Source organism: Bombina bombina, chromosome 1 (assembly GCF_027579735.1).
Source record: "Bombina bombina isolate aBomBom1 chromosome 1, aBomBom1.pri, whole genome shotgun sequence".
Lineage (NCBI taxonomy): Eukaryota > Metazoa > Chordata > Amphibia > Anura > Bombinatoridae > Bombina > Bombina bombina.
The window spans coordinates 1,465,249,341-1,465,273,167 of NC_069499.1; the positions used below are offsets into that span (position 1 = coordinate 1,465,249,341).

The 23,827-nt window shown below is 41.5% G+C and overlaps 1 protein-coding gene across 1 annotated transcript in view; it reads left to right on the top strand.

The window, feature by feature from the left end:
* Positions 1-23,827, top strand: part of RPTOR (regulatory associated protein of MTOR complex 1) — a gene marked incomplete in the record, with an annotated part of 987,319 nt that overhangs the window by 226,820 nt on the left and 736,672 nt on the right. Inside the window, 1 exon segment of the mRNA XM_053706573.1 lies at positions 2,805-2,907. Within this exon segment, the coding sequence (XP_053562548.1) occupies positions 2,805-2,907 (103 nt within the window).

Below are 23,827 nucleotides of genomic sequence, written 5' to 3' on the forward strand. Positions count from 1 at the left end.
ATGACAAATCTGAGTGCAGAACAATGTATGCCTGCAAACTACAGAACTAACTCACTTGATGAAGTAAATTCGTCAGCAGTTACCTGCTTTCAATTCTTCATATAAGCATTACATAATCTCTAATTATTTTGGAAAGATGACAGTTTGGAAAATAATAAGTAAATGCTATTTATGGTTATTTTAACCTCAGGCTTTAGCAGTATTTTATGCACAGTTCACCAAGTCCGACATCGCACCAATGATAAGATGTAAGGCATTACTCCAATCAGAAGGAGACTTTCTTATGGACGTGGAGTGTGCATAATAAACTGAACACCAGTGACGAGGTGTGCGGCATAGCTCCAATCGGATGGATGTTTTCTTATGGGCGTGAACTAAGCCCATAACCGATTGGAGGATCTGAAGGCGGAACCTGGAATATGCCTCGGATTGGCTGCTAACCGGTGTTTATGGGGATATATTAAGCTCCGAACATCGGAGCCTCGGCTTATTCATTTAGACATTGAATGTGAAACATTGAGAAAGGCTTTCTAATAGCCGAAACGCGTTTGTACAGCACGTTCTTTCTAGGCATATCCTATCACTCCAGTCACCTGATGCCGACGATTCCTGTTATCGGCCAGGAAACAGAAGAGTGTTAGGAGAGCCCCCTTTTGCTTTTAATTTTATTATATAGGTGGTTGTGGGTAATGTAACTTACCTATCAGGGATGTCTATCCTGATTTTAACTTTTGATAAATAAAGTATGAATGATTTTACCTTAATCATTATTAGAGTGAGAGTGAGTGCTACAGTAACCCTTTACTTTCCTGTCCTGTTGTTTCAATATAATTTTTGAGGGGCAGCACCGGAATTTTTAATTCCTATCTCACCTATATTCACAGTGTAGTGCCAGTTTGTGTTTTTTTCGTTGGTTCCTAAGACATATGCTTGTACCTAAGATGGCTGCTACTAGCAGAAGGGATAGAGAGCTATTTGTAAGGGATCAGGGAGGTGCGAGAGTTGATGAGGGATCTCTACACCTCAGAAAAAGAAATAATAGCAAAAATAATTATATATAAAAAAAGCCTTGGACAGACTGTCTGCCAGTATTTAAGATGGTGCAAGGAGTGTGTGTGGGGAAGGTATCAGGAAGGTGGCAGGTGGGAGGGTAATTCCCTACATCACAATACTATATTACCCTTACCATCTCACTAAATGACCCCTTCACTGCCCAGAATTTCAGGAGTGTGGCACGCAGCTGCATTTAGCACCCTTCTAATTGCCAAAAAACAATGGCAAAGCCATTCATGTCTGTCTGCTATTTCTGGACAAAGAGGATCCCAGAGCAGCTTTTACAACCATTTGTGTTATGACTGCACTAGTGGCATGTAAATAATTTCAGTGAGAGAGAAAAAGTTCACCATTTTTTTTTATGTGATCACATTTGACGTCAAAATAGTGGCATAAAATATACCAACATATGATTGCTGTTTGTGGACTTCCAGTCTTCATATAGTAATGCAGCACAGTCAGTGCTCCATTACTATATGAAGGCAGATTTGCAGATCCTTACAGACAGTGACACTGTCTCTGTCACTGTCTGTAACGATCATCCGATGGTGCCAGTGACAGGGAAGGAGGGTGGAGAGCGGAGGGAGGGGTGGGTCACTACGATACGCTACCAAAAATAAATTTTGAAGGGAGAGTGAGGGATGGATGCTACACTACAGAAAAAAGTGAAATCAGAGTGAAGAATAGGTTAAATATTGATTGTGGGGAGGGGAAGATGGGGGACCCCCCTACACTACAGAAAAAATATTAATTTATAAATAAGATGGCAAACAAATAAATAAAAACTAGGTACTGTCAGACATATGCTTGTGCTTAAGATGGCTGCTACTAGTGGCAGAGGGAGGGATAGAGAGCTGTTTGGGAGGGATCAGGGAGATGGGAGGGTTGATGAGGGATCCCTACACCTCAGAAAAAGAAATAATAATAGCAAAAAATATATAATACAAAAAGCCCTAGACAGACTGTCTGCCAGTACCTAAAATGGTGGCGAGGAGTGTGTGGGCAAAAGGTATCAGGGAGGTGGCAGGTGGGAGGGTAATTCCCTACATCACAATACTATTGCCCTTACCACCTAACTATATAACCCCTTCACTGCCCGGAATTTCAGGAGTGTGGCACACAGCTGCATTTAGTAGCACCCTTCTAATTGCCAAAAACCAATGGCAAAGCCATTCATGTCTGCTATTTCTGGACAAAAAGGATTCTAGAGCAGCTTTTACAACCATTTGTGATATGACTGCACTAATGGCATGTAAATAATTTCAGTGAGAAACTGTTTGTTAAAAAGCTTACAATTTTTTTTTTTTTATATCATCACATTTGACGGCAAAATGGCGGCATGAAATATACCAAAATGGCCTATGATCAATGCATTGGGTTGTCTACGTAAAATGAATATATAGTTTTGATAGGTAAATATCAAATATTAAATGGAGAAAAGTTCTCTGGTACTTTTGAACAAGTTTTTCTTTAACATTCCCAATACTAAAGGGGTTAAATTTTGTTTACATAGTTGTGAACATACTTTAACAAATAAATAAATATATGTATGTGTGTGTGTGCATTTGTGTACCCATACCTCCTTTTTTCTTTTTCTTACTAGTTCTGCAATTTAATGTAAATTTCTCAATACTTAAAATATGGTGGGAAGTTGACATCATTGTGTAGACTTGATATTTAATTTATTTCAATCTTCTTTTTTTTTTTTTTTTTTTTAAAAACTTAATTTTTATATCTCATTTGTTTTCTAGATGAAGACCGTTAGTGTGGCTTTGGTGTTGTGCCTCAATGTAGGAGTAGATCCTCCAGATGTAGTAAAAACTACCCCCTGTGCCCGACTGGAGTGCTGGATTGGTAAGACTTTCCAACCTATCCCTTTAATCTATACCATTTCGATGCTTTGTTTTCAGGAAGCCTCACTTATAAATATATTGTACAGATGATATAACTGTCCTTACTTCGGGTCTTGACAAATCCTAGGAACCTATATTTGGCTCCATACTTTTTTTTACATGCTAGCTTAGGTAAAATCATTACTACTGATCCTAGAAATATATGACTACATCTTTCACATTCTGCCCTATGTATTTGTAAAATGATTTCCTTTAGAAACTGTAAAATGCTATATAGTCAGTGTTAATTTTCCTACCATACACCTTTAAATTCCTTTCCCCAGTACACACTACTGAGAGGTAGTTTTATATTACATTTAATGTTTATTTATTTTAATCTATTTGTTTTTGTCACCCTTACAGCCCCTTTGTACAGTTCTGCAACATTTAATAGGGTTTAGAAATTGATGATTTTATTGTTGTTTCAGACATGTCATCTCTGCTGACCGAGCTGTGTAAATTTCATACTTCATGCATATGTTGTAATGTAAGAATTGATAAAATGATAGAACTGGAATAATGTCCATTTTACTGCCTTGTTGTATTAAAATATCTCTGCTCTGAGACCTATATAATTAAAATTGTAAGGTTGCATTCAGCATTTTAATGCATCAAAATCCCCATGTTAGTTTTCCCAACACATAGCGAGCGTTCTATATAATAGTTCTCATACGTATAATGTCTACCCTATTCTTGAATTACTGACATATCTGCCTTCAGTTTTATGGTCTTATATTATACTCATGCAGTAGTGTAAGGTTACATTAAAGAAATGTGTGCCACTTGTCACCTAGAGAGATATATTTTAACAATATAAAGTAGCAGGGCTCTTTCGCATGGTCATTTGGTAGGAAAGCGCTGCTGATTTATGTCTGCACAGTTTACAGTTCTTAAAGATATCATACATCATACTGGTAAATTAAAGACAACTTTTGTCTTTTCATATTTCTGTCGCTCTTTTGTTGGGTACACCAGATATCTCCTGTTTATATTAAAGTGATGGCAAACTTTTCCCTTTGCGTAAACAGATCCCGGAATTTTCGCAATATTTTAGATGTTTAGATATCTGTAATGAAGATGCGTTTTAACTTTCAAACCGTTGGCTCATCAAAAGAAATTACTTTTAAAGTGGGCGGCCTGAGCACACAGGTATTAGAATTTCACTGCTACTTTAAAAAGTAAGTTGATTACAACTGATGAATTAAACTCCAAATATTGCTAACATTTTGGATCTGTATATACAAAGGGAAAAGTTTACCATCACTTTAACCAAATGTATAACTTTATTCACACATTTATGCCTTACTTATACAGTCTTTAAAAATCATAAATAGAGCATAAAACCTTTATCAGGAACTAAAAGGTTAAATTTGTTTGCTGTGGTCATGGAGATAATATCACAAATGCGTCAGTATTGGCTACATGGAGACTGACTTAAAGCGTTAATCCTCTTCTCCGGAGAGGCAATCAGGCTTTACAGATCTGGGATCATTCTTTGTGAATTGTAATGAAGAGATGCTCATTAGATTCCTTATTAATGGTTTGTCACAAAATTCAGCTTAATGCTTTCCAGGAAGAAGTGGGTTGGTAATAATCTTGCCTACAGTTTAATGAGGTGCTCTTTGTCCCCCTTTCTTTTCTACTCCCCAAGAGATCTACAGTTGGTAGTGATTTTAAGCTCATTAACCCTTAGGCTGTTTCCTTGATTTTAATTAGTAGCAATTGACACATGGATCTTGTGCTCTCTTGGGTGACATGTTAGACTTTACAGTCACTGTCAATCCTAATTTGGAAGAAGTCTTTTAATATAACATGCACATTTTAGAAAATAATATATAGACCCTGGCAAGCTTAAAGAAACGGTAAAATTAAATTCTGTACAAATCTATAGCATTATATAAGCACTGCTAAATCTGTTTGAATTTTTTTTAAAAGCATTTCAAATGTTAATGTTGGAGTCAATCGCAATCTTTTAGAAAATCTGATCAAATGATCTAGAAAAAAATCCCCATAGACAAAAATAGTGGTTGAATGTAGAAAAACATTAGATATATTTTTGTGTTTGACCCTTTGTTTGCAGAGTTGCATTGTTTTGCAGTGGCCATCTAGGGACATACAAAAAAGGAAGCTGCCACACTGATCAATCTCTGTATAGAATGTTGCAGGGTCAAGTTCTTTTATTAGAAGTGAAATTGTGAGTGTTCCATTCTTAAGTATTTATTTGGGAATAGTCTTCTTTTTTGTTATCTTATTTATCACCATTATTCTTTAAGATCTGCTCACTCATCATTTTTATTGCCAAATGATCTAAAGTGCTCTGCTTTGGCGAGATTATCAAGGAAGTCTTGTCAGTACTTTCAGGTGCCCTAAAGAAGTTTAGAAAGGCAAAGTTTAGCTCTAAACCTGTTTTGCTGAGTCCTGGTTGTGAAAGAGAGAGGCATTATAATGTTTAAAAAAAAAATCCCCAAAAAGTTTTTTTTTCTCATTCATTAGGCCTATATTCAAAAAGATGCACTTCCTATTTTCAAGGAGGTTCACTTTAATCCGCATTATATTTTGTTGCGTATTAAAAAGAAATGCAGGGAAAATACTCTGCCAGTATTCACACCAATGCCAGGAAGTTTGCAAGCACCTTTTGGGAAAACCAGAACCAAAACAAACATCAGCACTTAAATAAGAAGAGAAATTGGGGTGGTTTTCTTTTCTCTGGTATTTCTTTTACAGTTTTTTTTTATTTTAAGCATTTTCCCACTATAACCTAACTTTCAAGGTCCTTTATGTGTCTATAGACATAAAATATAAGACATCTTTAACTGGACCAACAATAAAGTGATATATTATGTATATACCAGTACTTTATTTCTGCAATGCTGCCTGGCTCGCTCTTCTATTGCTTACAGTGGTGCTCGCCAGGAAATAGTAAAGTAAGCTTATTTGTATTCTTGCTTTCTTTCTTTTACAAGATATGATGAGTCCACGGATTTCATCCTTACTTATGGGATATCGCCTCCTGGTCAGCAGGAGGAGACAAAGAGCACCACAGCAGAGCTGTATATATATCTCCTCCCTTCCCTCCCACTCCAGTCATTCTCTTTGCCTGTGTTAGTGATAGGAAGAGGTAAAGTGAGGTGTTAGTTTAGATTCTTCAATCAAGTGTTTTTTTTATTTTAAATGGTGCCAGTGAGTACTATTTTTCTCAGGGTAGACAGCAACCAGGGAAATCTTCATTCAGTGACTCCCATATTAATTGCTGCCCTGATGATGATGGTCTTAGCAAACATTATCTAAGACCCTGCTTGTTCCCAAAGATCGGCTGAAGGTGGTGAAAAGTGCATCTTCATGGTGTGGGACCACGTCATGCTGCGCTCAGCATTGAGGTCTGTGCAGTCATTTGCTTCTGGGGAGACTAAGATATCTCAGAACAGACTGACATTTATTACCTATACTGCGAAGGAGTAATCAGTTAACACAGAGGTTGAATGGTGTGCCTGGGGTTCCCCTCTCAATTTGGGTGAAATTAACTGTAAGAAAGACGACAAGTAGTTTTTCAGTACCCTTACGTGTTTTTAACCCGGTGGGTATACTATGTTTGTGGGCTTGACGCTGGGAGATTGCGGAGTTGTTCCCCAAGTGTTCATGGATAACTGTAAGGTGAAAGTTATGACAGGACAGGGGACTGTATTGTTTTGCAGTATTTTTGCAGTATTTATTTTTTAAAGACGCAGTATGCTTGTTTATTCAAAAAAATTTCCCTAAGTTTTGGCTTTCATAATTATTTTTAATTAAGAAAAAAAGACGATTAGTATTGCTATTGCTGGTTTGTTTGTCATGGCTGAACTTCAGGAAAGTACATGTTCTATGTGTTTAGATGCCAATGTGGAACCCCCTATTCCTTTTGTCCCTCATGTACTGAGAGGGCTTTACAATTTAAGGAACACATTTTCTTTAATGCAAGTGTGTCTAAGGATGCTTCTCAGACTGATGAGTCTCCGGGTATGCCGCAACTTTCTATGTCTGCTGTTATGTCATCCACTCTTACAGAAGTTTTATCTAAGTTGCCAGTGTTACACGGCAAACGCAGCAGGACAGAGGCACATGTGGTCCCTGTGACTTCTGATGCTTTAATGGCTATCTCCGATATACCTTCCCAGGGCTCTGAATTGGGGGGTAGGGAGGCCCTGTCTGAGGGGGAACTGTCTGACTCAGGAAGTGCATTACCCCCGACAGATTCGGACGTCATGTCCTTCAGGTTTAAACTTGAACATCTCCCCTTTTGCTGTGAGAGGTTTTAGTGACTCTGGACGACTGTGACTCTATTGTGGTCCCACCAGAGAAAGTGAGTAAGATGGACAAATACTTAAAGGTCCCTTCTTATTCTGATGTTTTTTCGGTTCCTAAGAGAATTTCGGAAATTATTGCTAGGGAATGGGAAAGACCGGGTATCCCATTCTCCCCTTCCCCTATTTTTAAGAAAATATACCCTATAGCTGACACTGTTCGGGATTCTTGGCAGACTGTCCCTGCTATTTCTACTCTGGCGAAGCGTACAACTATTCCTATCGAGGACAGTTGTGCTTTCAAAGACCCCATGGATAAGAAGTTGGAGGGTCTTCTCAAAAAACTCTATATTCATCAGGGGTTTTTATTGCAACCGGTGGCCTGCATTGTAACAGTCACGACTGCGGCTGCTTTTTGGTTTGACGCTCTAGAAGAGTCTCTTAGAACTGAGACCTCTAGAGGAAATACAGGACAGAATTAAGGCGCTGAAGCTGGCTAATTCTTTTATTACGGATGCTTCCTTTCAGATAACCAAGTTAGCTGCTAAGAGTTCGGGAAAAGAGTTCACTAATTCCACAGACAAGGGTTCCTTTCCTGGGAACTCTAATAGACTCTCTATCCATGAAAATCTTTTTTGATGGAAGTCAGAAAGTTAAAGATTCTGAATACATGCCGATCCCTTCAGTCCAATCCTCGACCTTCAGTGGCTCAGTACATGGAGGTAATTGGATTGATGGTGGCAGGAATGGACATCATTCCGTTTGCTCATTTTCATCTCAGACCTCTACAACTGAGCATGCTCAGACAGTGGAATGGAGATTATGCAAATTTGTCTCCTCGGATAGATCTGGATCAGGAGACAAGGGACTCTCTTTGTCGCCGGATCATCTGTCCCAAGGGACGTGCTTCCGCAGACCCACATGGGTGATAGTGACAACGGATGCCAGTCTACTAGGATGGGGAGCAGTCTGGAATTCCCTGAAGGCTCAAGGTGTGTCGACTCGGTCTGAGTCTACTGCCAATCAATATTCTGGAGTTGAGAGCAATATTCAATGCGCTTCAGGCTTGGCCTCATTTGGCTTCGGCCAAATTCCTCCAATTTCAGTCGGACAACGTCACGACTGTGGCTTACATCCTTAGCGATGACAGAAGTATCCAAGATAATTTGGTGGGCGGAGGCTCACTCTTGTTATCTGTCAGCAATCTACATCCCAGGAGTGGACAACTGGGAAGCGGATTTTTTGAGCAGACAGACGTTTCATCTGGGGGAATGGGAACTCCATCCAGAGGTCTTTTCCACCCTGACTCTCAGATGGGGCAGACCGGAGCTGGATCTTATGGCATCTCGTCAGAATGCCAAGCTCCCGAGATACGGATCCAGGTCCAGGGATCCTCAGGCCGAACTGATAGATGCCTTGGTTGTTCAACCTAGCTTATGTGTTTCCACCGTTTGCTCTCCTTCCCCGGGTGATTGCTCGGATCAAACAGGAGAGGGCTTCGGTGATTCTCATCGCTCCTGCATGGCCTTGCAGGACTTGGTATGCCGATCTGGTGGACATGTCCTCTCTGCCAAAGTGGAAGCTTCCATTGAGGCAGGACCTTCTCATTCAGGGACCCTTCCATCATCCAAATCTAGTTTCTCTGCAGCTGACTGCTTGGAGATTGAACGCTTGATTTTATCTAAGCGAGGGTTCTCTGATTCGGTCATTGATACCTTGATCCAGGCACGTAAGCCTGTTACTAGAAAGATTTACCATAAGATATGGAGTAAATATATTTATTGGTGCGAATCCAAGGGCTACTCATGGAGTAAGATTAAGATTCCTAGGATTTTATCTTTTCTCCAAGAAGGATTGGAGAAAGGGTTATCAGCAAGTTCCTTAAAGGGACAGATTTTTGCTTTGTCTATTTTGCTACACAAACATCTGGCAAATATTCCGGATGTTCAATCTTTTTGTCAGGCTCTGACTAGAATCAGGCTTGTGTTTATACCTATTGCTCCTCCTTGGAGTTTGAATTTAGTTCTTAAAGTTCTTCAAGGGGTTCCGTTTGAACCTATGCATTCCATAGATATTAAGTTATTATCTTGGAAAGTTTTATTTTTGGTTGCTATTTCTTCTGAGCTCTCAGCATTACAATGTGATTCTCCTTATCTTATTTTTCATTCCGATAAGGTAGTGTTGCATACCAAACCTGGTTTTCTTCCTAAGGTTGTTTCTAACAAGAATATTAATCAGGAAATTGTTGTTCCTTCTTTGTGTCCTAATCCTTCTAAGAAGGAGCGTCTGTTACATAATTTGGACGTAGTCCGTGCTCTGAAGTTCTACTTACAGGCGACTAAGGAATTTCGTCAATCATCTTCATTGTTTGTTGTTTTTTCTGGAAAACGTAGGAGTCAGAAAGCTACGTCTACCTCTCTTTCTTTTTGGCTGAAGAGTATCATCCGTTTTGCATACGAGACTGCTGGACAGCAGCCTCCTGAACGAATTACAGCTCATTCCACTAGGGCTGTGGCTTCCTTATGGGCATTTAAAAACGATGCTTCTGTTGAACAGATTTGCAAAGCTGCAACTTGGTCGTCTCTTCACACTTTTTCCAAATTTTCCAAATTTGATACTTTTGCCTCGTCTGAGGCTGTTTTTGGGAGAAAGGTTCTTCAAGCAGTGGTGCCTTCTGTTTAGGTTCCTGTCTTGTACCTCCCTTTCATCCGTGTCCTATAGCTTTGGTATTGTATCCCATAAGTAAGGATGAAATTCGTGGACTCGTCAAATCTTGTTAAAGAAAAGGAAATTTATGCTTACCTGATAAATTTATTTCTTTTACAATTTGACGAGTCCACGGCCCACCCTGTCGTTTTTTTCTTTTTTTCTTCTAAGACAGGTTTTTATTTTTGTTAAACTTCAGTCACCTCTGCTCCTTCGCTTTTCCTTTCTCCTCCTAACTTCCGTCGAATGACTAGGTTGGGGGGGAAGGGAGGAGCTATTTATGCAGCTCTGCTGTGGAGCTCTTTGCCTCCTCCTGCTGACCAGGAGGCGTAATCCCATAAGTAAGGATGAAATCCGTGGACTCGTCATATCATAAAAGAAATAAATTTATCAGGTAAGCATAAATTTCCTTTTCATATACAAAAATAATGCTATAGGCAGTGTTCCCAAGGCCAGGTTTTGTGAGTGCCCAGCAGTGAAACAGTTAATTAGAGAAACTACACTCTTCAGTTATTAAATACTACACAATGCACACAGCAAGGTATAGTCCGGTCATTAATATTTTCACTGCTGGACCGCTCACAATATTTGGCCTTAGAGGGATAACTGCCTTTAGGAACAATTTCATTCTCCTCTTGGTACACGCTTTCAGAAGAATTTCCCTAACCTTATTAATTTAGATATTTAGGCGTGATATGTTTCCCTGGGGGTTGCCTTTACAATAAATGCGCCTTTACATCTAAGCATTGTCATACTATTGTTGCTAAGATTCTTAGGCATAGGTCCGTGTCTGTCTCTTCTGTCTTGGATTCTGGGGCTCCTGGCTAGAGCCATTTCTCAACCTCTGATTCATTGTATTCCCCTTATTATAAGAGGTTGGAAAGTGTTTGTTATGCTTAAAATATGTACTTCCTATTAGACTGAAGATTAGCTTAAAGCTTTTCTTGTGTCCCTTCATCTTAAGGAAGTGCTTAAGAATCTTAGCTCTGTTGATAAATTATTCAAAGCTAAGAGCTATGGCTAAAGGCGATAGTGTTCCCTTTTATTTCTCGTTGGTGTCAGACATTTATTTATTATTTCTAACTAATGGTTTAAGCCAGGTCAGATATTTTATCTTCCTCTTAGTTTAAACTTTCTTACCCTTTCTCTTTATCCTCTCTGCATAAATAGGAGAAGGTGCCCAAAATAAAGTCAGCTATGTGTAGATTATCTCATAATTATTCCAGCTGAAGATGCCTCCTGATTTAAACACACTATGGATATGCAAACCATATCTAATTGATAAAAAAAAAGCTTTAGCTCTCTATAAGCAAACTAAAAATTTCAACCCTGAATAAATGTGTTGAATATTTTATATGGTATGCATACCTGGTTCAGTGTTAAGTTTCTATATGTGTCCAACCTGAATGAATATTTGTTATTATAATCATTTATCTGTAAAGTGCCAACATATTCTACAGTGCTGAATACATGATCATTGGAGTTTACAACACAATACAATTAGACTTGACAATGTAAATGATATAGGTGGAGGAGCTGAATATTTTCATTATACAATGTGCATATATAGTCTCTATTGCTGCCCCAGTGGGCTTTTTCTGTTTGAATAATACAAATCATTTGCTTCTCAGTTTGGTTATTGTGAATAAGGTTTTAAAGGGACAGTCTAGTCAAAAATAAACTTTCACGATTCAGATAGGGCATGTAATTTTAAACAATATTCCAATTTACTTTTATCATCAAATGTGTTTTGTTCTCTTGGTGGTATTAGTTGAAAGATAAACCTAGGTATGCTCATATGATAATTTCTATGTAGTTGAAGGCTACCTCTTATCACATGCTTTTTCCTTCCTAAGAAAGGGAGAGTCCACGGCTTCATTCCCAACTGTTGGGAAATACAACACCTGGCCACCAGGAGGAGACAAAGACACCCCAGCCAAAGGCTTAAATATCCCTCCCAAGTTTTCATTACCCCAGTCATTCTTTGCCTTTTGTCACATTTGTAGGTGGCAGAGACGTGTCAGAAGATTTGTAGAGTCCTGAAAAAGGGTATCTGCCCTTTGAGATAGGACTGGAGTTTTAAGTAGTCATGTCAACCTCTCAGTGAGAGTATTGATATGATAAAAGTTAGAGTCTGGAAATGCAGGGAAAGTTTTTCTGCGAAACCATCCAGACTACTGTTAACAGCTCCTAAGCAATCAGTGTTGACGAGTTTCACTGTCTGCTTTTTCTCACTCAAGTCCATGTCAGGAGCGCTGCTACTTGAGAGGCTGTGTTCTGTTCCACAGCATGGATCCTGGAGGTAAAATTGTTTCAATGTAGAGTCTGGAAATGCAGGGAAAGTTTTTCTGCGAAACCATCCCAAACTACTGTTAACAGCTCCTAAGCAATCAGTGTTGACGAGTTTCACTGTCTGCTTTTTCTCACTCAAGTCCATTTCAGGAGCGCTGCTACTTGAGAGGCTGTGTTCTGTTCCACAGCATGGATCCTGGAGGTAAAATAGTTTCAATGTTTACACATAAAACACTATAACAAGGTCACAGTGTGGCTCCTTTATACCTTGATAGGATCCAGGGTTTATTGAACAGTTGGGGTTAATTTATCAGTGAATTAATTGCATGCTGCTTTGTGTAATTTTTTTCCCTGTGCTGATAGACTGTGTGTTTTTGGCTGGAACAAACAGGTTTTACTTTTAAGTTTCACTTTCATTTTTGAAAGTGTTGCACAACTCCTATTACTTGCTGTACTTGTAATTACAAGGGAAGTACTGTCTTGCACTCCATGTGACCGGGTGTGGTCTATGTTCATTTCCTCCATTCCGGCTTAGACTTGAACCTGAGGAGAGCGTTTCCTCTGTTAACTGTCTGGGCCTAGGAAGTGGTGAGTGCCCCAGCTTTTGGGAATATAAAGGTGCAGTTTTCTATAATAAAAACGTTTTTATTTGTGTCCTCCTGTGGGTATAACCTGAGCTATGGAGGAATCTGATATGTTAGAAGGTACTCCTTCTGTACTAAATCATACCTGTTTATATTGTGAGGAGGCCGTGGTTTTCCCGCCCACTCAATTATGTTCCACATGCCTTAACACCGTTATAAAGTCTAAGAAGGGAGACAAGCCTGCTAAGGCTCTTAGTCCCTCTGAGCCGTCTACCTCTCAGGACTCAGCGTCCCGTGATATTCCTACCCTTGCTACATTATCCACTCCACATTCAGTTCCCTGTAGCACATCTAATCCTCAATCCGGAGGGGGCCTTCTTCCTGCGGACTTTGCCGCACAGTTACAAACGGCGGTGTCTGCGGCCCTCAGTGCATTACCTCGCACTAACAAATGCAAGAGAAAGGTTACACCTAGCTCTCCTGACCCGGAGTCATCTATATATTAATCAGATTTAACTATTATGTCCCAGTTATCAGATGATGAGTTAACCTCTGTAGCTTCAGAGGGTGAACTTTCTGGGTCGGAGTCCTTAGCATCTAAGCCTCCTGCTGCGTAGGAACGTCCTTTAAATTTAAAATTGAGCACTTGCTTTTTTTATTAAAGGAGGTTCTGTCTACGTTAGAGGTTCCAGAGGCCGCGCTGCCTGAAGAACCTATGATACCTAAATTTTCCTTTGACTTTTCCTGTGCCGGTTAAGATGGCAAACATTATTAAGAACGAATGGGAAAGAATTGGTTCTTCCTTTTCCCCCTCGTCTACTTTTAAAAAGTTGTTCCCGGACTCTGAACTGGATTTGTGGGGCTCCATTCCTAAGGTGATTGTGCTATCTCTACGTTTGCTAAACGTACTACTATACCTCTTAAGGTCTCTTCGTTCAGAGAGCTGATGGATATGAAAATGGAAACCTTTCTGAGAAAGATGTTTCAACATACAGGATTTTTGTGGCTGCAGTGGTTGTTGTTGTTGGAACTCATTGAGGTGGAGTCTCCCCTCAATGGATATTAAAGGCAGAATTAAAGCTCGGAGAATTGCTAATTCTTTTATCTGTGATGCGAACATGCAAATTATTCGCCCTAAATGCAAAGGCCTCTGGCTTTGCGGTCCTAGCCCGCTGGGCGCTCTGGTTGAAGTCTTGGTCTGTGGATATGACTTATAAGTCTAGACTCCTTTCTCTTCCCTTCAATGGAAAGATTTTATTTGGTGCAAACCTGGACTCCATTATTTCTACTGTTACCGGAGCCAAGGGTGCCTTGCTACCACAAGATAAGAACAAGTCTAAGGGACGACAAGCTTATAATTTTCATTCCTTTCGTTCTGACAAATCCCAAAGACAACAATCCTCCTCCAAGCCCGAGCAACCCAAGAGTACTTGGAAGCTGGCTCAGTCCTGGAATAAATCCAAGCAGCATAAAGAAGCCCGCCGAAAACAAATCGGCATGAAGGGGAGGCCCCCGATCTTGGATCGGATTGTCTAGGGGGCAGACTGTCTCTTTTTTTTCAGACGCCTCGTTCAAGGACGTACAGGATCCGTGGGTCCTGGAGGTGGTATCTCAGGGATACAAGCTAGGCTTCAAATCTCATCCGCCAAGGGGCAGATTCCTTCTCTCGAATCTGTCTACCAGACCAGAAAAGAGGAAGGCCTTTCTATGCTTCTTAGCATATGCTCCTTAGGAGTTGTTTTTCCCGGTGCCTATCAAGGAAAGAGGTTTGGGGTTTTATTCAAACCTTTTCGTGGTCCCAAAGAAGGAGGGAACTTTCCTCCCAATTCTGGACCTAAAGTGCTTTAAAAAAAAAATTCTCAGTGTCCCTTCGTTCAAGATGTATACAATAAGGTCCATCCTTCCTTTGATTCAGGAAGGCCAGTTTATGACCACTATAGATCTGAAGGACACTTACCTTCATGTTCCAATCCACAGGGAACACTTTCAGTTCCTGAAGTTTGCATTTCTGGACCATCACTTGCAGTTCATTGCCCTTCCGTTTGGCCTAGCTACTGCTCCAATAATTTTTACGAAGGTTCTGGGGGCTCTTTTAGCCGTTGCCAGAACTCAGGGTATTGCAGTAGCCCCATACTTGGACGTTATTCTAGTGCAAGCACTATCCTTTTGTCTTGCGGAAGAATTATCGGAGTCCCTTCTCAGTTTTTTTTCGATCACATGGATGGAAGATAAACTTGGAAAATAGTTCTGGGTGGAATTCCTGGGTACTATAATAGGATTTTTGTAACAGACCAGAGACTTGCAAGCTAACTTCGGCATGTCTTGCCCTCTGGACCTCCTTGAGTCCCTCTCTGGCTCAGTGTATGGAGGTGATTGGTCTCATGGTGTCCTGCATGGACATAATTCCTTTTGCAAGGTTCCGTCTCAGAACTTTACAACTGTGAATGCTGAGGCAGTGGAACAGGGATCATTCAGATCTGTCTAAACAGATTGTATTAGACAGACTGTCAAGAAAATCACTCTCTTGGTGGCTCTGTCCAGATCATCTGTCCAGAGGGACATGCTTCTTCAGACCATCCTGGGAGATTGTGATTACGGACGCAAGCCTATCCAGATGGGGAGCTGTTTGGGGTGCCAGGAAGGCACAGGGGTTGTGGACTCAAGAGGAGTCTTCCTTCCTGAACAATATTTTGGAACTATGGCAATCTTCAAGGCCTTGAAGGCTTGGCCACTCTCGGTTCGTCCCAGTTTATCAGATTCCAATCAGACAATATAAACTCGTTGGCTTACATCAACCATCAGGGGGAAAGAAGTTCCTTGTTGATGAAGGAAGTATCTCAGATTCTGTAGTGGGCGGAGGCCCACAGCTGTTCGCTGTCAGCGATCCACATTGTTGGTGTGGGCAACTGGGAGGCAGATTTTCTCAGCAGGCAATCCTTCCATCCAGGGGAATGGTCTCTCCATCCCGAGGTGTTTGCAGAGATATGCAGCAAGGTCGAGGGATCCCCAAGCGGATCTAATAGATGCACTAGCAGTGCCTTGGAGGTTCAAACTCATATATTTTTCTTTCCTCCATTACCGCTTCTTCCTCGAGTGGTGGCCCGAATCAAGCAGGAGCGGGTATCGGTAGTCATGATTGCTCCATCGTGGCCGCAAAGAACTTGGTTCGCGGATCTAGTGGGGATGTCCTCATCTCCTCCGTGGAAGTTACCTGATACATGGTCCATTTGTTTATCAAAATCTAGATTCTTTGAGGCTGACTGCGTGGAGATTGAACGCTTAGTATTAGCCAAGAGAGGTTTCTCTGAGAGTGTCATTGATACTCTTATTTAAGCTCGTAAACCAGTTATTCTACCACAAGGTGTGGCGGACCTACTTATTCTGGTGTGAAGAGCGTGGTTTTTCCTGGCACAAAGTTAAGGTTGCCATAATCTTATCTTTTCTCCAGGATGGGCTGGAAAAGGTCCTTTCTGCTTGTTCCCTGAGGCGACAGATTTCGGCCCTGTCGGTTTTATTGCACAAGAGATTGGCTGAGCTTCCAGACGTGCAGTCCTTTGTTAAGGCTCTGATTAGGATCAGATCTGTGTTTAGATCTGGGGCTCCTCCTCAGAGCCTAAATCTTGTTCTTCGGGTTTTGCAACAGGTTCCGTTTGAGCCTCTGCTTTCCGTTGACATTAAATTGTTATTTTATGCCCCTGTTTTTAATCAAATTTTTAAAAACAGGGTACTTTAGCATCAAAATTTACATTCACTTTAAGCAGAGGTGCTGCAGAAAGAAAGTTCTGGTCTGTTATGGCTACATAGGTAACAGAAGTCAAACTTATATACATATATATTTGAGTTAATGTGTATATATAAAAAGTAATGGAAAATTTGACAAGGGACTAGTAAATAAGTCTTTAATTCATACTATTTGCAAAGTATAAATAGAGAAGCAGTCCGTTAGATACAATGTTTGCTCAATCAAACTTTGTCGCTCACCCAATAGGAAATCTCTGCTGTGCTATACTTGTACAAGGTTCTGAGTTAGCAATTCTTATTAAAGCAGGAGAAAGGTATTCAGCTTGTTTCGGTGGCCGTGTATCTGAGGACTCAAAAATCTCCCACCGATTAGTTCCTCCACCGGACCAACCTTGGCTGTGCACTGACCTTTAAATGCTGAACCTTTAACTCGGACCTCAGAGAGAGCCGTTCACAATGAGATCCGAAAGGTAATAGTATTCATTCGCAGCTGCCAGCTTCCCCACCGTATCACAACTCCAAGCATGTGAGATCTCAGAGTTAACCCTTCACTGTAGCCTGCCGTTATCCTAGACAGCTCTCCTCAAAGTTTATACTGACTCTTTCAGCTTACGATTGAGACAGGAAAGGGGAGCGGGGGGGGGGGGGGCGGGGGCTGTTGCTAGTGACTTGAGCTTCCACAAGGTAGTCCATGCAGGTCCCAGGTTAGTGAGTTACGACATGAGAATGAGGCTCCCATTGTAGCCTATGGAAACGCGTTCTCATTAGCGCAAAGCTTCCACACAATTGTGTGTGTTGATATTACAAGTGGAGCGCAAATATCGCACTTGCGAAAGCACAATTTTGTGTTGCACTCGTAACCTGGCCCTTTATGTTCCTTGTAGCTATGAGGGGAAAGGCCATCCCAACACCAGAAATCTCCTGCTATATTTCAGTTCACAGACAATGTATCCCTGGCAATGTGGAGCGTGTTCTTTTTACCTTATAGAATTTCCCTTGAATGGACATAGAAGTCAAAATGAAACGTCCATAATTCAGATAGTTTATATACACAAAAAATCTTTCCAGTATGTCTGTTATCAATTTTAAAACTTAGCTTCTTTCCATCAAGTACTGAAGTAGGGCTTAGTAGTGTGCATTACTATATGTGTCACATTATTACAAACACTGCTGCCGTATAGTGCTCAAGATACGTATACATTTCTGAGCTTACTTCAGTACTCCAATGGAAAGAAGCTAATTTTCAAAAAAGCATACCAAAGGTCGGTTATAGAAGTACATTTAAAAGTGTGCGCTTTATCAGGATTATGAAAGCTTAATTTTAACTTTCATTTACCTTTAAGGGAATTCCTAATTTAAAAATGGCTTGCTGTTATTGTATTTCCGTTTTGTCATTTTTGCATTACTGACCCTAGAACTTAAACTGCAAATACAGAAGTAAAATCCCATTTGAGAACCACAAGCATTACAGGTCTATAGCTTTATAGTGTCTCTTGGGTACTTTTATAGATCATATTTTACTTTCTTCTTTCTCTCTTCAAATAGATGTTGCCTTTTACTATACGTCAACCTATGCAAGCAGGATGACTAAATATTTAATGTACAAGGGACATTGACACCTTGATCCCATACTCCATGTAACTGTAATGCTACCTGTACATTAGAGTAGAGTGTTAGAAGGAATAACACATGGAGCGCTTAATAAAGAGAAATCCTACACATCCTAAAGAGAAGAAAAAACTCTACTACCTGCTCCTCCTCAGATCATCTAGCATATTTACCTTTACACTACAAGGCCATTGACCCCTCTCAAGGGCAAATGTTCCACCTGCATTTACACCTTAGCACACCACTGTAATTATCCCTAAAACTGTTTGGTCCCCCATTCCTCTGCATTTATCCCTAAATCCACTACACCCCGCACAAATCTCTAAGACCACTATTGCTACCTTTGCCATTAACATTCTGACTACTACACCACGATTGCTATTAACCTTTCTTACATCAGATGGTGGGAGTCCACCAGTTATCACATGTGGGAATATTCCCCTCCTGACCACTAGGAGTAGGCAAAATACACCCTAATAAACCAGAGCTTTAAATCTCTCCCACTTCCCATGACTATTGGTCATTTTCTTTTGCCTCCTTAAAGGGACAGTGAACCCATTTTTTTTCTTTTGTGATTCAGATAGAGCATGCAATTTCTTCTATAAGATACGAGTCCACGTATTCATCCTTTACTTGTGGGATATTATCCTCCTGCTAACAGGAAGTGGAAAAGAGCACCACAGCAGAGCTGTCTATATAGCTCCTCCTGTGACTCCACCCCCCAGTCATTCTCTTTGCCTACTCTAAGTAATAGGAAGGGTAAAGTGAAAGAGGTGATAAAATGTTAGTTTCTCTTACTTGGTGTATTCAGTCCACGGATTCATCCTTACTTGTGGGATATTCTCAATCCCTACAGGAAGTGGCAAAGAGAGCACACAGCAAAGCTGTCCATATAGCTCCCCTCAGGCTCCGCCCCCCCAGTCATTCTCTTTGCCGCTCTAACAAGTAGCATCTCCACGGGAGGGTAAAGAGTTTGTGGTGTTAGATTTGTAGTTTTATTTCTTCAATCAAGAGTTTGTTATTTTAAAATAGTGCCGGTTTGTACTATTTACTCTGAGGCAGAAAGTGATGAAGATTTCTGCTGAGAGGAAAAAGATTTTAGCATGTTGTAACTAAAATCCATTGCTGTCCCCACACAGGACTGTTGAGTACCGGAGAACTTCAGTTGGGGGGAACAGTTTGCAGGCTTAACTGCTTAAGGTATGCTCAGTCATTTATTTCTAACAAGACCTGGTAATGCTAGAAGACTGACAGAAATCCCCATGAGGGAAGGTAAGCCATTTTCTGAGACGCAGTATAGAAGGATGGCTTCAGTTAAGGGCTTAAATACTGGTAGACACTGTGATGGGCTAAATCGATTATTTTATTAATGGAATCTTATATTTATTCAAGTGTTTGAAACGTTGGAAACACTTTTGGGGTTTTTATTACGCCTGGCATATTATTAGTCGCCTAGTCTGACTCAGGAAGGCCCCATAACTCAGGACTGAAGAGGGAGGGGGCCTCATTTTCGCGCCTCAGTTGCGCAGTTGATTTTCAAGACAGCTTCATGCAGCTTCACGTGTAGAGTCCTGAGAGTGCAGGAGGACATCAAGGAGGCTTATATTTCTGCTACAAGTAACCCTAAAGGAAGGTAGGGCTGCAGCAAAGACTGTGGCACCGTGCTGTAGTGTGTTAAACCGTTTTTTTACTGCAATTTGCTCCGGTTTGGTCAATAAGGGGTTAATTGATTTGAAAATTTGTGTGCAATAATTTCAAAGCATTAGGATCATGTGGTGAAATTTTCATAAAGATCGGATGTTTTTTGGTGATTTGGAAAAAAGTGTGCTTTTTATTATTTAAAGACACAGTAACGTTTTTTCAAAAAGTGATTTTTTTCTGTATTGTAGTGCTGTATAAGTCTGTCAAACATGTCTGAGACTTCAGATAGACCTTGTTCTTTATGTTTAAAAGCCATGGCAGTACCCCCATTGCATTTATGTGTAAAGTGTGCTAAAACGTCTAAGCATTTTAAAGACCATCCAGTGACACTTAAAAATGTAGCCCAAGATGATTCTTTAACAGAGGGTAATGAGGATAGTCCTTCTTCCTCTCCCCATGTGTCGACACCAGTTACGCCCGCACAAGCGATGCCTAGTACCTCTAGCGCATTGGCCCCTATTACTTTACAACAATTAGCAGCAGTAATGGATAATTCCCTTGCAGCATTTGTATCCAAACTGCCAGTTTTTCCAAAAAAGCGCGATAGCTCAGTATTAAATACAGAGGAGGAGCAATCAGAAGCTTTGGATGATTTATCTGTAGTACCCTCACAAAACTCAGAAGTAGCAGTGAGGGAAGGTCTGTCTGAGGGAGAAATTTCTGACACAGGAAAAGTTTCTCAGCGGGCAGATTCAGATTCCTTAGCGTTTAAATTTAAGCTGGAACACCTCCGCGTCCTGCTTAAGGAGGTTTTAGCTACGCTGGATGATTGTGACCCCATGGTGGTCCCAGAAAAATTGTGTAAGATGGACAGGTTTTTAGAGGTCCCTGTATACACTGAGGCATTTCCGATCCCAAAGAGGGTGGCGGATATTGTGACTAGGGAGTGGGAGAGACCAGGTGTAACCTTTGTCCCCCCCCCCCATCTTTAAGAAAATGTTCCCCATAAACAACCCCAGGCGGGACGAGTGGCAGACGGTCCCTAAGGTAGAGAGGGCTGTTTAAACTCTTGCTAAGCGTATAACTATACCAATAGAGGACAGTTGTGCTTTCAAAGATCCTATGGATAAAAAATTGGAAGGATTGCTGAAGAAAATTTTTGTTCAGCAAGGTTTTCTGCTTCAACCAATTGCCTGCATTATTCCTGTAACTACTGCAGCGGTTTTTTGGTTCGAGGCCCTGGAGGAGTCGCTCCAGAGGGAGACTTCATACAATGAGGTCATGGATAGAATTCATGCTCTAAAGCTGGCTAATTCTTTTATCACTGATGCCGCTCTCCAGTTAGCTAAACTAGTGGCGAAAAACTCAGGTTTTGCCATCATGGCGCGAAGAGCGCTTTGGCTCAAGTCATGGTCGGCGGATGTGTCGTCCAAAACTAAACTGTTAAATATTCCCTTCAAGGAGAAGACCCTTTTCGGCCCAGGGCTGAAAGAAATTATTTCAGATATCACTGGGGGCAAGGGCCATGCCCTTCCACAAGATAGGCTGTTTAAGGCTAATAACAAGGCTAATTTTCGCTCCTTTCGCAACTTCAGGAGCAGACCTGCTGCAACCTGTGCTGTCGCAAAGCAAGATAACGCTTCCCAGCCCAAAGCAACCTGGAAACCCTTGCAGGGCTGGAATAAGGGTAAACAGGCCAAGAATCCTGCTCCTGCTACCAAGATAGCATGAAGGGGTAGCCCCCGATCCGGGACCGGATCTAGTAGGGTGCAGACTTTCTCTCTTTGCACAAGCTTGGGCAAGAGACGTTCCGGATCCCTGGGCATTAGAAATAGTTGCTCAGAGGTACCTTCTAGAATTCAAGGTTTTTCCCCCAAGGGGAAGGTTCCACATTTCTCGTTTGTCTTCAGACCAAACAAAGAAACAGGCATTCTTACGCTGTGTAGAAGATCTCCTAAAAATGGGAGTAATACACCCAGTTCCAATTGCAGAACAAGGACTGGGCTTTTACTCAAACCTGTTCGTAGTTCCCAAAAAGGAGGAAACTTTCAGGCCAATCCTGGATCTAAAAATTCTAAACAAATTCCTCAGAGTTCCGTCTTTCAAGATGGAAACCATTCGGACAATCTTACCGATGATCCAGGAAGGTCAATATATGACTACTGTGGATCTAAAGGATGCGTACCTACATATTCCTATCCACAAAGATCATCATCAGTTCCTAAGGTTCGCCTTTCTGGACAAACATTACCAGTTCGTGGCCCTTTCGGGTTGGCCACCGCTCCCAGAATTTTCACAAAGTTGCTAGGGTCCCTTCTGGCGGTGCTAAGACCGCGGGGCATTGCAGTAGCACCTTACCTAGACGACATATTAATACAGGCGTCGTCTTTCCACAGAGCCAAGGCTCATAGGGACATTGTTCTGGCCTTTCTAAGGTCTCACGGGTGGAAGGTGAACGTAGAAAAAAGTTCTCTGTCCCCGCTTACAAGGGTTCCCTTCCTGGGAACACTAATAGACTCGGTAGAAATGAAAATCTTTCTGACAGAGGTCAGGAAGTCCAAACTGTTGAATACTTGCCGAGCTCTTCAATCCATTCCTTGGCCTTCTGTGGCTCAGTGCATGGAGGTAATTGGTTTAATGGTGGCGGCAATGGACGTAGTCCCTTTTGCCCGAATTCATCTCATGCAACTGTGCATGCTCAAGCAGTGAAATGGGGATTACGCAGATTTGTCTCCTCAAATACAAATGGACCAGAAAACCAGAGACACTTTTCTCTGGTGGTTGTCTCAAGATCACCTGTCTCAGGGGATGAGTTTCCGCAGACCGGAGTGGATCATTGTCACGACCGATGCCAGTCTGTTAGGCTGGGGTGCGGTCTGGAACTCCCTGAAGGCTCAGGGTCTATGGTCTCGGGAAGAATCTCTTCTCCCGATAAACATTTTGGAGCTGAGAGCGATATTCAACACGCTCCAGGCTTGGCCTCAACTAGCGGAGGTCAAATTCATCAGATTTCAGTCGGACAACATCACGACTGTAGCGTACATCAATCATCAGGGAGGAACAAAGAGTTCCCTAGCTATGAAGGAAGTATCCAAGATCATCAAATGGGCGGAGGATCACTCCTGCCATCTATCTGCAATTCACATCCCAGGGGTAGACAACTGGGAGGTGGATTTTCTAAGTCGTCACACTTTTCATCCGGGGGAGTGGGAACTCCACCCGGAGATTTTTGTTCAGCTGACCCAGCTATGGGGCATTCCAGAATTGGATCTGATGGCGTCCCGTCAGAACACCAAACTTCCCCTTTACGGATCCAGATCCAGGGATCCCAAGGCGGCATTGATAGATGCTTTAACAGCGCCTTGGTCATTCAGTCTAGCTTATGTCTTTCCACCGTTTCCTCTTCTCCCTCGGCTAATAGACAGAATCAAACAGGAGAAGGCTTCGGTAATTCTGATAGCGCCTGCGTGGCCACGCAGGACTTGGTATGCAGACCTAGTGGACATGTCATCGGTCCCACCATGGAAACTGCCATCGAGGCAGGATCTTCTAATTCAAGGTCCTTTCAAGCATCCAAATCTTGTTTCTCTGCAACTGACTGCTTGGAGATTGAACGCTTAATTCTGGCTAAGCGTGGTTTCTCTGAATCAGTTATAGACACTCTGATACAGGCCAGAAAGCCTGTCACCAGGAAAATTTACCATAAGATATGGCGGAAATATCTTGGTTGGTGTGAATCCAAGGGTTACTCGTGGAGTAAGGTTAGGATTCCAAGGATACTAGCTTTTTTCCAAGAAGGATTGGAGAAAGGTCTGTCAGCTAGTTCCTTAAAGGGACAGATATCTGCTCTGTCTATTCTGTTACATAAGCGCCTGGTAGCTGTACCAGACGTTCAGGCGTTTGCACAGGCCCTAGTTAGAATCAAGCCTGTTTACAAGCCTGTGGCTCCTCCTTGGAGTCTAAATTTAGTTCTTTCAGTTCTTCAAGGGGTTCCGTTTGAACCTTTACATTCCATAGATATTAAGTTATTATC